We start from the raw sequence: 21064 nt of genomic DNA, 5'->3' as shown, positions 1-21064 counted from the left end.
AAAAATAGAGGGAAATATCAACTGCTGACAGAATGAGCAGGAGGAGCTGAGCTGCTGAGAGTAGGAGCAGAAGGAGCTGATCTGTTAAGAGAAGGAAAATAATGATCTGAACTTTTAAGAGAAGGAATAAGGTGAGCTGAACTGTTAAAAGAAAGAGAAGGAGAAACTAAACTGCTAAGAGAATGAGCAGGAGGAGCTGAGCTGCTGAGAGAAGGAGCAGGATGAGCTGAACTGCTGAGAGAAGGAGCAGGATGAGCTGAACGACTGAGAGAAGGAGGAGGATGAGCTGACCTGCTGAGAGAAGGAGCAGGAGGAGTTGAGCTGCTGAGGGAAGGAGCAGGAGAAGCTGAACTGCTGAGAGAAGTTGCAGGAGGAGCTGAGCTGCTGAGAGAAGGAGCGGAAGAGCTGAGCTGCTGAGAGAAGGAGCAGGAGGAGCTGAGCTGCTGAGAGAATGAGCAGGAGAACCTAAGCTGCTGAGAGAAGGATCAGGGGAGCTGAGCTGCTGAGAGGAGGCGTGAAGGAGCTGAACTGCTGAGAGGAGGAGCAGGGGAACCTGTGCTGCTGAGAGGAAGAGCAGGGGAAGCTGAGATGCTGAAAGGAGGAGCAGGGGGTGCTGAGCTGCTGAGAGGAGGAGCAGGGGAGCTGAACTGCTAAGAGGAGGAGCAGGGGAAGCTGAGCTGCTGAAAGGAGGAGTGGGGGGTGCTGAGCTGCTGAGAGGAGTTTTTTGAGTGTCATTACTACTTTTACAGTCATATGTTGAGTTAAAGTAGGACTTTCAGAAAAATAGAAATTGACATATTTACAGTATATGATGCAGCCTGTCAGTAGCATTATCATTATAGTGTTTGTAACACAGTTTTATTACCATCTTGCCATTAGATCCACTATTTATCAACTTCCTATAATGGGGTGACAACGCTGTTCTGCGGTGAAATTGCACAGTAGTGTTGTCACCATGTACACAGGGTAGTCCTGGATGAATATGTAGTTTACAATGCGTTCCTTTCTTTTAGAAAAAAAGGTATAAGCCTATGAAGAAAACTTTGGCGTGCATACATAAGAGGCGCTGTGTAATTCCAGTAGACAGCAGTAAGGGTGCCACACCATGGTGAGAGATGCCAGAATAATTTATTAATAGAAGAGCCAACGTGTTTTGGGGGCTCACTAAATCCCCCTTCATCTGGGCTTTACAATGGTGTTAGTTATGAATCTACAAATACTTTCACACCATTCTGACTCCAGGCATTCCTGAGGGACATAAAACACAAACCTTGACGAAAGGGAAGGGTTTAGAAACTCCTGAAACACCCTGTATTTCTTATCTTGTTGATCTTCCAATAATAGCCTATTGTTAGGTAACTGAGTTTGACATTGCATCAGCCTCTTTCAATCTCTGTACAGCTGGGCTAGAGTGTGAGAGAATGAAGCAGTACAAAGAGCCAATCACGCACTGACAAGAAGTATGCTGATAGGAGGAGAGAGCAGAGTGACAGAGAGATGAGCTCATCACTCTGCTGCTTCTCCTCTCACTGTCCAGTCATGGGTTAGGGGCACGTCCGGGACAATGATAATGGCCATCAGAATTAGGACATCTAGTGGCAAACAAAAGGTACTGCAGGGAAAATCTCTGGATTGAAGGGGGGATTGCAGAAGAGGCTGTTATTTTATCTTTGAAAGAACTATCCATTCTTATTTTATTTTGTTTTTTTTGTTGGAGTTCTGCTTTAAATCTACACCAGGCTAAAAATGGTCCTTTGTTTCTCTAGCAGTTCTGTGGCAGCGAGTGGGTTACGCATTACAACAATGCAGATGGGGATTATATGCTGCAGTGCTCCTCGGCCTCCCAGCAATTTTTCAACGGAGCCTGGCTCAGGTATACAGCGATGTTCTGTGACGCTGATACAAGAATTTGGAGAGCTCCAGGGGGCAGAATGCTGCATTGTCATTGCCCAGCACAACGTAAGTCAGCGTTGTTTCCTCACATGGATGGCTAGCCATGCTGCAGCATGGTCAGGTGATCTGTTGCTGCATTGTCGTCCATGTGGTACGTTACAGTGACGTCACAAGCAGACCACAGCAAGGACTCCCCGGGGTTATATACATTAGAAAGAGGACAATGTGAGCCTGGATGGGCCTGTAGATGACTATACATCAATTAGACAAACAGCCTGGATGTCACTTATTTCTCAGACCAAGTTAAAGGATAAGGCAGCCGGAGAAGTAATATTTAACCAACCAGTGCGTCTGCACAATGAGATAGGACACATTCCTTCCTGCACTGTCATGGTCAGCTCAGACGTGCAGCGGGGGAGAGGGCAGCTGCCCTTTTCACAGGAATCAAGGGGGTGCCATCCATTATTATAAAAGATGATATCTCCATAGGGGGTGCCATCCATTATTATAAAAGATGATCTCTCCATAGGGGGTGCCATCCATTATTATAAAAGATGATCTCTCCATAGGGGGTGACATCCATTATTATAAAAGATGATCTCTCTATAGGGGGTGCTATCCCTTATATTAATGTAATGGGATATTAATCGAATTAATATCCCATAGGGGCAGTATTCAATATATAAGAAATGTGATTTCCCATAGAGGTGCTATCCCATATATATATTATACTTAAAATCACAATATCACCTAGGGGTAGTGCTTTGCCATATACTAAAACATGATATCCCATCATAGAGGGTGCTATGCTATAAATTAAAAGATGATCTCCCATAGATCTCCTTATATTAAAAAATGATAACCCATAGGGGGTGTTATCCCTTATATTAAAAGATGATGTCCCATAGAGGGTGCTATCCCTTATATTAAAACATGACAACCCATAGGGGGTTCTATCCTTTATATTAAAAGATGATCTCCCATAGGGGGTGCTATCCCTTATATTAAAACATGACAACCCATAGGAGGTGCTATCCCTTATATTAAAACATGACAACCCATAGAGGGCGCTATCCCTTATATTAAAAAATGACAACCCATAGGGAGTGCTATCCCTTATATTAAAAGATGATCTCCCATAGGGGGTGCTATCCCTTATATTAAAAGATGATATCCCATGGGGGGGGGGGGGGCTATCCCTTATATTAAAAGATGATCTCCCATGGGGGGGGGGGCTATCTGTTATATTAAAAGATGATCTCCCATGAGGGGGGAGGGCTATCCCGTATATTAAAAAATTACAACCAATAGGGAGTGCTAGCCCTTATATTAAAAGATGAACTCCCATAGGGGGTGCTATCCTTTATATTATAAGATGATTCCCCATAGGGGGTACTATCCCTTATATTATAAGATGATCTCCCATAGGAGGTGCTATCCCTTATATTATAAGGTGATCTCCCATAGGGGGGTGCTATGCCTTATATTAAAAGATGATGTCCCATAGAGGGTGCTATCCCTTATATTAAAACATGACAACCCATAGGGGGTGCTATCCCTTATATTAAAAGCTGATCTCCCATAGGGGGTGCTATCCCTTATATTAAAAGATGATCTCCCATAGGGGGTGTTATCCCTTATATTAAAACATGACAACCCATAGAGGGTGCTATCCCTTATATTAAAAAATTACAACCCTTAGGGAGTGCTATCCCTTATATTAAAAGATGATCTCTCATAGGGGGTGCTATCCCTTATATTAAAAGATGATCTGCCATAGGGGGGCTATCCCTTATATTAAAAGATGATCTCCCATTGAGGGGGCTATCCCTTATATTAAAAGATGATCTCCCATAGGGGGGGCTATCCCTTATATTAAAAAATTACAACCAATAGGGAGTGCTAGCCCTTATATTATAATATGATCTCCCATAGGGGCTGCTATCCCGTATATCATAAGATGATCTCCCATAGGGGATGCTATCCTTTATATTATAATATGATCTCCCATAGGGGCTGCTATCCCGTATATCATAAGATGATCTCCCATAGGGGATGCTATCCTTTATATTATAAGATGATCTCCCATAGGGGGTGCTATCCCTTATATTAGAAGATGATCTCCCATAGGGGGTACTATCCCCTATATTATAAGATGATCTCCCATAGGGGGTGCTATCCCTTATATTAAAAAAAGATATCCCACAGAGGGTGCTATCTCTTAAATTAAAATATGATATCCCATAGGGAGTGTTATCCCTTATATTAAAAAAAAGATTTACCATAGGGGGTGCTATCCCTTATATTAAAAGATGATCTCTCATAGGGAGTGTTATCCCTTATATTAAATAATGATCTCTCATAGGGAGTGTTATCTCTTGTATTAAAACATGTTATCCCTTAGGGGCAGGTTCCAATATATAAAAAAACATGATATCCCATAGAGGCACTATCCTATACATAAAATCACGATATCACATAGGTGGTGCTTTGCAATATACTAAAACATGATATCCCATCATAGAGGGTGCTATGCTATAAATTAAAACATGATATCCCATATGGGGTGCTATTCCATATTTAAAAACATGATATCCATTAGGGCACTGTCCCTTATATTAAAACATGATGTCTCATAGTGGGCGCTATCCCATATTTAAAAACATGTTGCCCCATAAGAGCATTATCCTATATATGAAAATATGATATCCCATAGGAGTCCGTATCTCATATATAAAAAACATGATCTCTAATAGGGGCCATTATCCCAAATTTTAAATATGTAAAATACCATGAAATAAATAACTTAAAAAATAAAATAAAATGGAAAGTTGATTAACTAGGAATAATAACATATGATAATGATAGAATAAAATAACATTGTAAAAATGCAATAAATAATTAAAATAATAAAATAGATAAGATTAAGTAAATATTTTTTAAAAAATAGAATAATTACAAATCATAAAATAATTTAAAAAATGTAAAAAACTGAATATCATATAATAACAATGAAAGATCTTTAAAAAAAGATATATTAGCTAGGAACCTAAAAAATAATGGAATAATAAAATTTCAAAAATACAAATGAAATAAAATTAAATAAAAATAGAAAATAGATTAGCTAGGAAGAATTAAAATATTAATAATAATAATAATAATAATAAACTAAAAAGAAAATAGAAAATGTATCAATTAGGAACAGAATGGAAAGCTTTTCACCATACACTATACAGACAGCCCTGAAAATTACTGAAATAGCACCACCTTGTGGCTGTGCAAGAGATGACACAGGCTCCAGAATTAATTCCAGTGAATTTTTTTTTGCGTAGTGGTAAGGCTGCACCACTGCTTTATTAAATAGAAATGTCCTATTACAAAAACAAGCCCACGAAGCTTTATGCTCCCAGTTCATCCTGGTATGTGCAATGATCCCTCCTTCTTAAGCTATCATAGAAAGGCAGTTGTACATATCTATATATATGTTTATCCATATGCTGAGACTTCTGTATTAGAACGTATATGTTTTCACTACAAGCTGACATATGATAAGGAGTTCTGACATCTGAAAATGTAATAAATATTGTCCGCATCACAGTAATTTAAAAGAGTAGGTGTACTATCGCCCAGACTAGAAAGGGTGGTATGTAGAAGGCCAAGTTTGGCAAAGTAACATAAAGAAATGATGCTAAATTGTGAATAAATCTGTGTGAGTATCCTCTACGTCACAATGTGAATGTCATAGTACATAAATAATCAGCGAAATAAATAGTGGTACTTAATGCGATTAACAAAAATCGCATAAAAAGTGCAGTGCTAAGCAAATGAATAAAACTATAGAAGTAACTACTACACCATAGAATAAAAACCAATAATATACAGAAAATCACTAAAAAAACAGGATTATGTAAAAAGAACTTAATAGTGACTTAGAAATCGCATAAAGTGCCAGTGCCAAGAATAATTGTAGATAAATGCGTATGAATGTCTTTATACCATATGCTAAATAGTGTAAGTGCGGTGAACACATATAAACGTGCGACATAAAGCAAAAAAATTAAAATGTGTAAAAAAACACAAAGAGATGAGATCTCTTAAAAAGAAAATCGCAGTGAATGTGCACAGTGATTTAAATCTATATCAACCAATAAACATAATTAAAGAGGTTGCACAATCACATATATCAGGTTAGTGTCCATTCAAAATGTGCAACAACTGGTGGCGATTATATCCAAAATCGCATGCAACAAAAACGCATGTGGTGCTGATATTCGATTTATATGTGCACTATAAGGTAATGATGCAATCGGTGATTGGGTTGGTGATGGTGACTATCTCCCACGTGGTCCTGTGTGCTCAGGGTATGGATGTCCCCTTACCTTACAGCTGTAAGGTAACAGCGTTTGACATATGTATCCTCAGGGTTCCTGGTAATCCTTATCCCTCGAGGTCCTATTCTTGTAGCCCCAAAGCCTGGCTTCTCCTGCCTATTGCTCCGTATTGATCTCCTCAAATGTAAGCTCAGCGGTACTCAGCATGGGGGGGGGTTGTTAGGTTGCCTCAGCGGTAGATGTATGTGAGGGTTAAATAGATAAGGAAGAGGGGAGCCCCATAGTGTAGTAATTTTTTAACAAAGTTTTGATTTTATTTAAATGTATTGAATAAAATACTCACAAACATATAGAGATTTTTTTTGCAAGGTAAAAACGAGCCTCGAGCTCGATTGCGTCACTTCCGGTAGCGTCCCGACGCGTGTTCGTCACGGTCATCCCCTGATGAAGTCACGTGACCGTGACGAACACGCGTCGGGACGCTACCGGAAGTGACGCAATCGAGCTCGAGGCTCGTTTTTACCTTGCAAAAAAAATCTCTATATGTTTGTGAGTATTTTATTCAATACATTTAAATAAAATCAAAACATTGTTAAAAAATTACTACACTATGGGGCTCCCCTCTTCCTTATCTATTTAACCCTCACATACATCTACCGCTGAGGCAACCTAACAACCCCCCCCCCCCCCATGCTGAGTACCGCTGAGCGTCCATTTGAGGAGATCAATACGGAGCAATAGGCAGGAGAAGCCAGGCTTTGGGGCTACAAGAATAGGACCTCGAGGGATAAGGATTACCAGGAACCCTGAGGATACATATGTCAAACGCTGTTACCTTACAGCTGTAAGGTAAGGGGACATCCATACCCTGAGCACACAGGACCACGTGGGAGATAGTCACCATCACCAACCCAATCACCGATTGCATCATTACCTTATAGTGCACATATAAATCGAATATCAGCACCACATGCGTTTTTGTTGCATGCGATTTTGGATATAATCGCCACCAGTTGTTGCACATTTTGAATGGACACTAACCTGATATATGTGATTGTGCAACCTCTTTAATTATGTTTATTGGTTGATATAGTTTTAAATCACTGTGCACATTCACTGCGATTTTCTTTTTAAGAGATCTCATCTCTTTGTGTTTTTTTACACATTTGAATTTTTTTGCTTTATGTCGCACGTTTATATGTGTTCACCGCACTTACACTATTTAGCATATGGTATAAAGACATTCATACGCATTTATCTACAATTATTCTTGGCACTGGCACTTTATGCGATTTCTAAGTCACTATTAAGTTCTTTTTACATAATCCTGGTTTTTTAGTGATTTTCTGTATATTATTGGTTTTTATTCTATGGTGTAGTAGTTACTTCTATAGTTTTATTCATTTGCTTAGCACTGCACTTTTTATGTGATTTTTGTTAATCGCATTAAGTACCACTATTTATTTAGCTGATTATTTATGTACTATGACATTCACATTGTGACGTAGAGGAGACTCACACAGATTTATTCACAATTTAGCATCATTTCTTTATGTTACTTTGCCAAACTTGGCCTTCTACATACCACCCTTTCTAGTCTGGGCGATAGTACACCTACTCTTTTAAATTACTGTGATGCGGACAATATTTATTACATTTTCAGGTTAATATCTATCTATCCAGTACTGCGCAACACTACTTTTCATATTTTTCATCCTGTAAAAGGGGTTCAAGTACCCCATTCCCAGTGTATGCAGCGGTACAAAAAACTAAAAAATTAAATCATTGTTCCCTTTCCTGATTAGGCGCAGGAATAACCCCTTAACACTTAGTTCTGACATCGCTTTAACTTTCCTGACCTCTGCAACTGATACATAGAAAATTGTCTATGATTTTCTTTCTTGACTGTACATTCTAATAGCTAGACCCTGTGGATGCGTCAGTGATGTCACATTACCTGTGCTGCAAACCTAGACAGACAGCATTGTAGCCCCCTTGTCCTAAACAGGGGCTGTTAGCCTAAGTTTACTTTTTGGCTGGGTGGTAGTCAGCCAAGCCTAATTGTGTAGTTTTTCATTTGGTTTTCCCTAAGCTTCAAATGGGCTATGATTTCTCACTTTCACCAGTAAGTGTCACTGGAATCACTAGCCATAGTATGAAAAAACAAGCCTGAGTTATGAATATTTATATTTCCTTCAGCCAATCCAGTAGGAGGGTTAGGCTACTGGTGTGTGTTGGGGGGGATATAAATATTTGGGAGAGGCCATGGGCTCACTCTCTTCCCCTAAGCTGAGGCCTGGGGAGGTGCTGCTGGAAGGAGCATTGCCTGTTTGGCGTCTGACATGCTGAATATGGTCCTGGAGCTGTCCTACCTGGAGATTGGGAAAGCTGTGGAAGTGTGCTGAAGTGGTCCTGAAGTGGTCCTAAAGCTGTCCTGCCTGGAGTGGAGGAAGCTGTGCCCAGGAGATGACCCAGAGGAGGCCCCCTGGCTGAAGAGATCCAAAAGAAGACTGGTCTCTCAGAAGGGCCAAGTAACTCACTTGGAGGACACAGTGAAATTTTAGATTGTTGGATTTCGATTGTCGGATTGCCGGGTCCGGTTAAAGGTTCTGACTCTGTAAAGCTGGACATTCATCTGGATCTGGAGAGTCTATAAGTGATTTGCATGGTATCTGGGACCCTTAACTCCTCCTTAACCTTTCTGCAATAAAACTCTAAAAAGATAAATGTGTCTGGCGCCCAATATTCTTTCTTAGTCTCCCATTTTAACCATGGACTCAGCCCTGGGGTTAAATGCTAGCTGGCTAGGGTTGCCACCTCATCCCAATGAACCCGAACACATATTAATTACACAGGTTCTGTGGCTGATTAAGGCAGTAATTAAACTCAATTGTTGCCTTATCTGCATTAAATCAGCCTCAGAACCTGTGTAATTCATATGTGGTTGGGTTTAAAGGCATCAGGTGTCAACCCTATAGCCCACCTCAATCTGAAGGAGGTTCCATCCTGCCTTTGGGGTGTCAGGGGGATGCTGCAGTATGTAGCCAGGTGTGCTGTGCTGACTTCTCCATTCACAAATGTTTGTTCCTTGTCTGTCGTGCAGATTTAATAGCTTTAATACTTTGACCTAGAACAAGTAGGCAGATCAGGACCTTGGCCTTCACCCTGAGTGTCCTCTGCAAGCTTAGGGTAACCTCAGACATAGGATAGGTTTGGCTAAATGCACATGCTGCGTGGACAACATTGCTCATGCAAATGACAAAGGACCCCCTGATTGCCAAGGGGTACCCGCAGAGATTGCAGTGTATCTACAGACATACAATCTTTTCCTAGTGTGACCATTATCAGGCACAGCCAGTTCAGTACGTGATCAACTGCAGATACCGCTACACAATAATAGCTAAAATATTATCAATCTGAATGACATGTTCAAGACTCACTTATGCTAATCACAGTGCCAAATCAATTATTATTCACTTGTGGCTGAATCCAGCTGATCAGGCTTGACAGTAAACTTCATCAATCAATCATTTGTACATGTAGTTTCCGTGATCAATCTTAAAGTCTACAAAGTGGCACCCATCACACAATAGACTGGATAATCATATTTTAGCTTTTTTTTTTTTAAATCAATCAATTTGAAATGTATGAATTAGTTGTGACCCGCTAAGAATTAAACTTTATATTATTGATCTAAATGTGCAGCCGTAGGGCCACATGTGGTTCTTTGGTATTGGCTGTGCAGCCCTTTGCAGACCCCAGCATTTAGTAATGGGAGTGGGGCATTTATTTGTAGGGGGTTGTGATGGCAGTAATCTCTAGCAATCTACTGCTGCATATCATCAGTAGGGATAAGCTTAGGTTCCAGGTCCCAGGAGAAAACTGTCAGTGCCGGCGCAAACCGATGCGTCTGGGATTCCCTGTCCCACTGCCAGATGTACACACAGGGTTGCTTGTGACATCATTAACCTAACATGGTCATATGACTATATTAGGTCAAAGACATTGACGTAAGGTGGCCCTATAGCCATATTAGGTCAATGATGTTTCCTCATCTTGATCGGGCTGGCACCTACAGCTTCCATCCACATTTTAGGCTGAACCCAAACTCCTTCCCCATAAGCTTAGGTTCGTCCTGAACCCATAAGGAACCTGTCAGTGTCAGCCCAATCAGCTGTGCCTGGGAATTTCCTGTCCCACTGATACATATACACAAAGAGGTGGGGATGCTCATGACATCATTGATCTAACATGGCCACATGAACATATTAGATCAAAACCTTGACCTGATATGGTCGTGTGGCCATATTAGGTCAATGATGTCATGAGCATTCCTGCCTTGAAAGATTTCTTCCAGGTTTCGTACCAAACCCAAGTTTGTCTGTGGACATCAGTCTTCAACCACACTTGATGTGCATCTGTGGTCTCTAATCATCTCCCCTAGTGTATCTGAGTCTCAAGTCTCTGACAGTCTTTGGTAGCATTACATACTGTTTACTGAATACAAATACTGAATATGCAGCCCCTTTGGTACTGCTGTCTATGGTTACTACTGAGGCTCACTATACCTTTATATAAGTTGAAAACGAATGGTCTAAATTACTTGATAATCAATTCTGCGACTGATCTTCTAGAAATTGTTACATGTATGGCCTCATCAGTGGTGTGCACAAGCAGTACAAGTCCCTCAAGAATTAATTTTATCATGTCCTCTTATCCACTCATTGAGTACAATAGCTAGCATTGTATATATTCACCTACAGAATATCCAGGTATATCCCAGGTTTTTCAACACTCATATGTTTTTCCTTTTCAATAACCTTCATTTTGATTAAGACCACTGCTTATAGAAACAATATTTGCATTAATAAAATAAAATAAAGTTCTCAAAAATAAATAGGCCATATTTGTCTTAAGAGCAGACACACCCCAGAAAGGAATATAATATATATTGCAATGTAGAACCAAAATACCTTTTAGATGTTCTCATCTCCTACCTGTATTTTAATAGGTTTAATATTTCGTTAAGGTATTTCAAAATATATTATATTGCCTTTTGAGGTGTGTGAAAAAAATGGTGTTTCTCCAATTTTCTCCAAGGTTGTATCTATAGCCGTAGCACACCATGCAACTGTTAAGGGGCCTAGTAGCATAGGTGGCCCAGTTCTGTCTGCCAGTAACAATACCATTTGGCATATCTAATAGCAGTCAGTCACATTCACCTGGACTTGTTCTGTAATGTTGAAGACATTTTGTAGCTTAACAAACCAAAGAAGTGGTTTGGAGAAGCTTTGAAACATCGTCAGCATCACATAGTTACGTAGTTGGTGATGAGTTTGAAAAAAGACACCAGTTCATCCAGTTCAACCTGTCTGTATGTGTTTATATCAATAGTACATCGTATACCCCTGTATGTTGTGGTCTGAGAGTAAAGAACCCTCTACGCAGTTTAAGGTTAAACCACTTCTCTTCCAGTTTAACCACTTTCAGACCGGACCATTTTGCTGGTAAATGACCAGAGGTCTTTTTACACTTTGGCACTGCGCTGCTTTAACTGGTAATTGCGCGGTCATGCAATGTTGTACCCAAACAAAATTTGCGTCCTTTTCTTCCCACAAATAGAGCTTTCTTTTGATGGTATTTGATTGCCTCTGCGATTTTTATTTTTTGCGATATAAACGTAAAAAGACCGCAAATTTTGAAAAAAAATGATATTTTCTACTTTTTGTTATTAGAAAAATCCAATAAACTCAATTTTAGTCATACATTTAGGCCAAAATGTATTCAGCCACATGTCTTTGGTAAAAAAAAAGTCAATAATTGTATATTTATTGGTTTGCGCAAAAGTTGTCACATCTACAAACTAAGGTACGTTTTCTGGAATTTACGCAGCTTTTAGTTTACGACTGTCTATCTCATTTCTTGAGGTGCTAAAATGACAGGGCAGTACAAAACCCCCCCAAATGACCCCATTTTGGAAAGTAGACCCCCTAAGGAAATTGATAAGAGGCATGTTGAGCCCATTGAATATTTTATTTTTTTGCCTCAAGCGATTGAATAATGACAAAAAAAAAATTTTTTTTTTTTTTTTACACAAAGTTGTCACTAAATGATATATTGCTCACACATGCTATGGGCGTATGTGAAATGACACCCCAAAATAAATTCTGCTGCTTCTCCTGAGTACGGGGATACCACATATGTGGGACTTTTTGGGAGCCTAGCCGCGTACAGGGCCCCGAAAACCAAGCACCGCCTTCAGGCTTTCTAAGGGCGTAAATTTTTGATTTCACGCCTCACTACCTATTACAGTTTTGAAGGCCATAAAATGCCAAGATGGCACAAAACCCCCACAAATGACCCCATTTTAGAAAGTAGACACCCCAAGCTATTTGCTGAGAGGCATGTTGAGTCCATGGAATATTTTATATTTTGCCACAAGTTGCGGGAAAATTACAAACTTTTTTTTTTTTTTTTTTTTTTCACAAAGTTGTCACTAAATGATATATTGCTCATGCATGCCATGGGCATATGTGAAATGACACCCCAAAATAAATTCTGCTGCTTCTCCTGAGTACGGGGATACCACATATGTGGGACTTTTTGGGAGCCTAGCCGCGTACGGGGCCCCGAAAACCAAGCACCGCCTTCAGGCTTTCTAAGGGCGTAATTTTTTGAGTTCACTTCTCACTACCTATTACAGTTTTGAAGGCCATAAAATGCCAAGATGGCACAAAACCCCCACAAATGACCCCATTTTAGAAAGTAGACACCCCAAGCTATTTGCTGAGAGGCATGTTGAGTCCATGGAATATTTTATATTTTGCCACAAGTTGCGGGAAAATTACAAACTTTTTTTTTTTTTCACAAAGTTGTCACTAAATGATATATTGCTCACGCATGCCATGGGCATATGTGAAATGACACCCCAAAATAAATTCTGCTGCTTCTCCTGAGTACGGGGATACCACATATGTGGGACTTTTTGGGAGCCTAGCCGCGTACGGGGCCCCAAAAACCAAGCACCGCCTTCAGGCTTTCTAAGGGCGTTACAGTTTTGAAGGCCATAAAATGCCAAGATGGCACAAACCCCCCCCCCCAAATGACCCCATTTTAGAAAGTAGACACCCCTAAATTTAGGGGTACACTAGTGAGACTAGGTAATAAATGGCGGGTGCCCTGAAACTATAAAAAAATAACTAACCAACCAGCGTCACCTGTAACAGTTATATGGTGATCACTGGTGAAAGGGTTAACTAGGGGGCAATCAGGGGGCTTTATGCGGTAGTATATGGGGGTCCCTGGCGCTATAAAAAGCTGCGGCGAACCTAAATACCTACCTGCCTAACTAGCGTCACCTGTGACACTAATACAGCGATCAGAAAAACGATCGCTTATTAGGCTGGGTTCACACTGGAGCGATGCGGGAACGCCACGAATGCGCGGCGGGTTCCCGCATCGCATGCCTCCCGGCGGCAGTTCACACTGCCCTATGCGAACTGCTGGGAGTGTCAGTGAAATGTTAATGACACCCCCAGATCAGTTCGCATATCGCAGTGCGATCTGCAAACTTGGATCGCATGGTGTGAACACCCATGCGATCCGATTCTGCTGCGGACCAAAAAAAGGGTCCCGTGCGAGTTTGCGGCGGGTGCGGCGGGTGCGACACGAATTCAGCCATACTATCTGTATAGCTGAACTCGAATCGCACAGAGATCGGATGTGATTTGCACTGCAGTGCGGTGCGAATCACATCCGTTCTCATAAACCGCTGCAATGTGAACCCAGCCTTAGTGACACTGGCGACGGGGGGTGATCACGGGGTTAAACCTTTATTGGGGGGGTTAGGGGGGTACCTTAGAACTAAAGGGGGCTAACCCTAACTGCCCTAACAGTTATTAGTCACAAATGACACCTGCCGGGTGATCAGGGGGTTAAACCTTTATTAGGTAATAAATGGCGGGTGCCCTGAAACTATAAAAAAATAACTAACCAACCAGCGTCACCTGTAACAGTTATATGGTGATCACTGGTGAAAGGGTTAACTAGGGGGCAATCAGGGGGCTTTATGCGGTAGTATATGGGGGTCCCTAGCGCTATAAAAAGCTGCGGCGAACCTAAATACCTACCTGCCTAACTAGCGTCACCTGTGACACTAATACGGCGATCAGAAAAATGATCGCTTATTAGGCTGGGTTCACACTGGAGCGATGCGGAAACGCCGCGAATCCGCGGCGGGTTCCCGCATCGCATGCCTCCCGGCGGCAGTTCACACTGCCCTATGCGAACTGCTGGGAGTGTCAGTGAAATGTTACTGACACCCCCAGATCAGTTCGCATATCGCAGTGCGATCTGCAAACTCGGATCGCATGGTGTGAACACCCATGCGATCCGATTCTGCTGCGGGCCAAAAAAAGGGTCCCGTGCGAATTTGCGGCGGGTGCGGCGGGTGCGGCGAATGGCTGAACTCGAATCGCACAGAGATCGGATGTGATTTGCACTGCAGTGCGGTGCGAATCACATTCGTTCTCATAAACCGCTGCAATGTGAACCCAGCCTTAGTGACACTGGCGACGGGGGGTGATCACGGGGTTAAACCTTTATTGGGGGGGTTAGGGGGGTACATTAGAACTAAAGGGGGCTAACCCTAACTGCCCTAACAGTTATTACAGTCACAAATGACACCAATGCAAAAAAAAAAAAAAAAAAAAAAAAATGACATTGGTGTCACTGTGACTGGGGGGCAGGGGTAATTGGGGGGGTGATCGGGGGGTAAAGGGGGGGTGTGAGTGTGCCTGGCATGTTCTACTGTGTGTGGGATGTGTTGGTGCAACTCACTGATCCGCTCTCCTCCGTGTCGGAACGAAAAATACCGACACGGAGGAGAGAATACATCACTTCCTCTCCTGTGTTTACATTACAGGAGAGGAAGTGATGTCACCGGGGATTTCCATTCGTCGGGAGCGATCGCGAGGGGGTGGCCATGAATGAATGGCCGTCCCCTCGTCCGGGATCGCTCCTGAACGAAAACCGACCGCCGCAGGCACCGGGCGGGGGCCCGATCGGGCCCCCGACCCGCGGGAGGCAAAGCACGTACATGTACGTGCTTATGCCTGCCCGTGCCATTCTGCCGACGTACATCGGCGTGAGGCGGTCGGCAAGTGGTTAAGTGAATGGCCGCGTGTCTTTTTAAATTCCCTTTCACAGAATAGTTTTTACCCTATGTTGGGGTTCACCAGTATGGTGTTTCCTCCAGTCCCTTTATTAGCTTTGTTGCCCTTCTCAGGACCCTATCCAGTTCCAGCACATCCTTCCTGAGGAGTGGTGCCTAGAAATTGACAACATACGTAAGACAAGGCTGGTCCAGAGTCTTGTAGAGTGGAAGAATTATTGTTTTATCTCTGGAGTGAATCCTCTTTTTAATGCATGCCAATATTCTGTTGGCTTTGCTTGCAGCAGCTTGGCATTGCATGCCATTGCTGAGCCTGTCATCTACTAAGACCCCCAGGTCCTTTTCAGTCCTGGATTACCCCAGAGGTTTACCCCCCTAGTGAGTAACTTGCGTTTGTATTTGTGGCACCCAAAAGCATTACCTTACATTTTTCAACATTAAACCTCATTTGCCATGTAGTTGCCCACCACATTAATTTGTTCAGATCTTCTTGCAAGGTTTCCACATCCTGCGGAGAAGTTATTACCCTGCTTAGCTTAGTATTGTCTGCAAATACAGAGATTGAACTGTTTACCCCATCCTTCAGGTCCTTTATGAGCAAATTAAATAGGATTGGTCCCAGCACAGAACCCTGTGGGACCCCACTACCCACCTCTGACCATTTTGAGTACTGCCCATTTATCACCACCCTATGAACTCCCCCTTATAGCCAGTTTTCAATCCCGGTACTCGCCTATGGTCCATGCCTACATATCTTTGTTTGTACAGTAAACATTTGGGGGGAACTGTATTGAATGCCTTTAAAATATCCAGATACACCACATCTACAGGCCTTCCTGTATCCAGAAGGCAGCTCACTTCTTCATAGAAGGTTAAGAGATTGGTCTGGCAAGAACGATTCTTCATGAATTCATTCTGATTACTGCTAATGATACTGTTTTCATTCCTAAAATCTTGTATAAAGTCCCTTATCATCACCAACAAGAGCTTGCAGCTATTGATATTAGGCTAAGTGGCCTGTAGTTCCCAGGGATATGTCTTGGCCCTTTTTTAAATATTGGTGCCATGTTGGCTTTTCTCCAATCAGCTGCATCTAATTCTCATGTCACGACATTGTGACCGGCTCTCTATGGAAGCAGTTCACACATCTTTTGTAGTGATTCCGGAGTCCTGTTTGTCTCCTGGTCTCTTTCAGGTCCGAATTCGGCTGAAATCAGACCCGAAATGGTAAATGGTGATGCACCAGACCCCTGCTGTGAGCTCCATTCTGTGGTGGGAACTTAGCCTAAGGGTGCTTTCTGTGTCATGTTATTACAATTAAAATTACAGTCTTGGTTACTGTATACCCCTGTTTCCTTTGTGAAGACTGAGAAGAAAAATATATTCAAAACCTTTGCCTTCTCGCACAGAACACGTAAAGTTGAATTTGACAAACTACCACTAGATATACCATGGCCTAGATGAATGAGAAACTTCACAGGCAATACCATACCATTTGGCAAATCTATTTGGACAAATTGAACTTGTATATAGTTTGTGAACCTCTATAAAATGCTGTGAAAGCAAATTGGAGAGACTACCTTGAGATGGAGAGCAGAGGAAGGAGGCCACATTATATAGTTATGCCTCTGGTTATCCCAACACTTATTAAAAAATAAAGTCACATTGCAATGAGAATGCATACTTACCACCTCCATTCTTATAGCATAGATAAGGAAACCGCCACACATTGCCTAGTCCAACGGCAAACCCTATACAGGACATCATGAAATCCAAAGGCATGGCCCACGTCTCTCGATCTGGAGGGGCTTTAGTGCTCTTGGTTCCTTCATCATTCAGCCCAAAGCTGGGATCATGGTCTCTCTTTAGACTTAGTTCTTTTGAGGCATTACTACAATACGTATCCTCCAAGTTTACTTTATAACTAATAGTTTGCACCTCCATCTTGCTCTTCCCCATCTTGAAAGACACTGATGTTATCTGGAAAGGTGGCTTGTTATGAATGAATGGTTGTATTGTCACAGCAAGTTTTCCTTGTTTTTAAATAAATACCAATACTTGGCAGGGAATGCCTATTACCACACAGTGTATTGGAGCATGTTGTAATAGAGCTGGTGTCGTTCCAATTCAAGGTTGGTCAGGTACAGTACATTTTTTTCTGAACTGACGTGTGTAGGTCCAAGATGTGCTGCTACTGCTTCTACAAATATATCCTGGGACATGCGAGGAGAAGATGATCCGACACAGCTGAATGGGATTGTTGACCAACCTGTCATTTAAAGGATCGCCTGTGGGAGGTCTGCAAAGATCCACAGCCAATACGTACCTCCTAGTCACATTTCAACAAGCACTGGCCCCAAGAATAGTTCTGTAGGCAAGTAGACTATGCTGTATGAATAGACTAATTATCTTGGGTTAATCAACATACAATAGTGCCCATGCAGTGCAATTTAACATAAACAAACTGGGGGTGACTGTTTTGTGTCAACGAGACAATCACAATTTTCAACAAAATACGCATAAGGAAGGATAATTACAATTTTTTTTTCTTATTTAAAAAAATTGGGGAGATTTCAGCATTTTTTTTTTTAAAAACAATCTCAAATTTCTTTGGAATCAATGAAGAAAGGGACATTCATTTTCATTTATTTTTTTCTACAATTTGGGAGATCACTTAAAAAAGTGGAAAAAGTAAAATACAAAATGTTAGTAGGCGAGCCTACACCTATACCTATAGATTTTAAGAATGGCTGTAAGTTGAAGTGGTTGGTTGGCCTTGTGAAAGAGGACCCACTGACGTGTGTAAAGATGACAATAGATGGAACGAAACCGGACGAAATTCTATCCATCTATGGGCAGGCTGATTGTACTGATTGAAGATTTATCATAGGTGGAGGAAATTTTGAATGGGGGGCGGGACTTGTGCTTGAAAAGGTGATATGATAGAGGGTGGAAGAAGTCGTGCTAGAAGAGGACATTTTTGTTGGGGGTATTTATGCTTGAAAATATGATATGGTAGAGGGGGGGGGAAGGAATTTGTGCTAGAAGAGGACATTTTTTGGGGGAGATTTGTGCTATTATGGATGATTGGGGGGTAATCGTGCTAGGACGGGAATTTTGTGTGTGTGTGTGTGTGTGTGTGTGGGGGGGGGGTGGTATTTGTGCTGGGATGGAGAACTGGGGGAGGGAAATTTGAAGTGGGGGGCCTTTGAGGGGCAAAATATTTATCATAGGTGGAGTAAACTTTGAGGGGGGGGGATTTTTGCTTGAAAAGGTGAAATGGTAGAGGGGCAAAAGAATTTGTGCTAGAAAAGGATTTTTTTTTGGGGGGGGGGGATTTGTGCTTGAAAAGGTGATATGTTAGAGAGGGGGGAGGAATTTGTGGAGAGGACATTTTTGGAGGAGGATTTGGGCTATTATGGATGATTGGGGGGTGATCGTGCTAGGAGGAGAATTTTGGGTGGGAATTTGTGCTAGGAAGTGGAATTGGGGGAGGGGAATTTGTACTGGGAGGGGATTTGAGGGGCAAAAGATCTATCATAGGTTGAGGAAATTTTGGGGGGGAGGGGGGGTTTGTGCTGAGCGTTTAAGGAGAGAGAGTATTTTGAGTGGGAAGAGGGCGGGGGGGAGGCAAAGATTTGTGTATGTAGATTGGTTCTCAATTTTTATGGGAGTGCGTGATTTTTGCTGACACATAATGCTGATACATCTTGGGAAGGGAGGGGGTGCAATTTGGTATGTTCTCCCTTTGTTCTAAATGACCTTGTCCCGGCACTGTGTGTGATCATCCATTTGTACCTCCAATGCTTAGCAGCCCAACTAAAATGGGTATAAACACAACTATTAATTGTAAGGGCTCATTCAAACCCACCCCATTGGTCAGTGCTGCCCAATGCTGTCCAATATAGCAAAGTGTGCTAAAAAAAAAAAAAAATAGGGCAACAAAAGGGGAGCTGTAATTATTTTTTGTGCCCTATTCAAAGTATAAAAAGACACATTTTTGGGTCTAGATGTACTTTAAATTGGTGATGATGCAAAGGTGAGAAGCTGCCAGTACATGGCGTTATTGTTCTATTAAATTTACTCCAGGTGCAGACAATGACTGGCTCCCGCCTGTGTTATTTGTACTGTCCGCTCATTGTTCTGTCCATGGAATTCATTACAGATAAGCATGAGGAATCGTTATTTGATTGCAAAACTATTGATCATAGTAAAAGCCAGTCATAGGTTTCAATGTACTGGAGGGCAGAAGACAGATTGGGGATTAATCCTGGCTCCAAGCCTATCTTTACTAAACGGAGTTATTGAGTGAAAAAGATTAACCCGTGCTTACCATAGAGACTCATTTATCTGTTTGCTTAGTGTACATTGATGGAGTAATGTATTGTCCGGGAGAAATTTTCAGACTCAGAAACACATACAGTTAGTCCCCTACATACAAACCTTCAAGTTGCGAAAATCCTAAAGATACGAACATAGGTTTGCATGTCAAATTGTGAGTTAGTTCATATTTCTGTTGGTTCTGTGTACTTTGCTGTATACAGTACTGTATATATATATATTTCAGCCTTTTTTCCCATATATTACTTGTGTGAAATGTGTTATAAACCTATTACAGTAATCTATTGGGACAATTGTGTTGGTTGGATACTTGGGCTTACTTTGTTGGACTTGCAAACAAATTCAATGTAGGAACGTGCTCTCGGAGCGGAACTTGTTCGTATGTAGGAGACTTACTGTACAGTCAACTTATACAGTATGTTTGTATGTTTTAGAATTGTGCTTCACTGGACACAGCCCTTTGACCAGCCCTTGGGGAACCAGTCCTCCCACTGATGCCAAAAATGGGCTACTATTCCTCCTATTGACACTAATGATGATACACAATTCCACCCATTGAGACTAATGACAGCACAATATTTCTCCCATTGACATAAATGATAGGGTAGTATTCCTCCCACTGACACCAACAATGGAGCATTATTCCTCCCACTGATATGAGTGATGCGGAACTATTCCTCTCATTGACACGAATGACTGGACACTATTCCTCCCACTGGTACCATTGATAGGGCACTATTTCTCTCATTGACACCAATGATGGAACACTTTTCCTTCCACTGACACCAATGATGGAGCACTATTTCTTCCACCGACACCAAAAAAGGCACTATTTATTTTACTGACAGCAATAATGGTGCACTATTTCTCCTACTGACACCAAAGATCCTTCTACTGACACCAATGATGGGGCACTATTCCTCCCACTGATACAAATAACTGGTCACTATTTTCAAATATGGAACACTATTCCTCTTGTTGATACTAATGGTGGGACACTATTCCTTTCAGTGACACCAATGGTAGGGTGCTATTAGCTCTACTAACTGGGCACTCTTTTGCCACGAACACACGACCAGAATATTCGACGGACTAGGTCCGACAGTCTTTCTGATGGATTTTGCAGCGGAGGCCCGCCAGACTTTCAAACAAACAGACTTGCCCACACACGATCACTCCAAAAGTCAGACGGATTCGAGCATGATGACGTACGACCGGACTAGAATAAGAAAGTTTATATCCAGTAGCCAATAGCTGCCCTAGTGTCGGTTTTCGTCCATCGGACTAGCATACAGAAGTACGGATTTTTCGACCGAACTCGAGTACG

General features: G+C 41.8%; 1 protein-coding gene across 1 annotated transcript in view; it reads right to left on the bottom strand.

Annotated features, from left to right (window-relative positions):
* SLC6A8 (solute carrier family 6 member 8) overlaps positions 1–17608 on the bottom strand; it is a 179104-nt gene extending 161496 nt beyond the window's left edge. Inside the window, exon 1 of the mRNA XM_077478878.1 lies at positions 17085–17608. Within this exon, the coding sequence (XP_077335004.1) occupies positions 17085–17355 (271 nt within the window). The 5' untranslated portion in view covers positions 17356–17608. The remainder of the gene's footprint in view (positions 1–17084) is intronic.
* Between the last annotated feature and the right edge of the window lie 3456 nt (positions 17609–21064).

Source organism: Lithobates pipiens, unplaced genomic scaffold, assembly GCF_037356315.1.
Source record: "Lithobates pipiens isolate NorthernLeopardFrog02 unplaced genomic scaffold, aLitPip1_a1.2 Scaffold_1, whole genome shotgun sequence".
NCBI classification, from domain to species: Eukaryota; Metazoa; Chordata; class Amphibia; order Anura; family Ranidae; genus Lithobates; species Lithobates pipiens.
The sequence above is the reverse complement of the archived record's forward strand: the minus strand, read 5'-3'. Positions and strand labels throughout refer to the sequence as shown.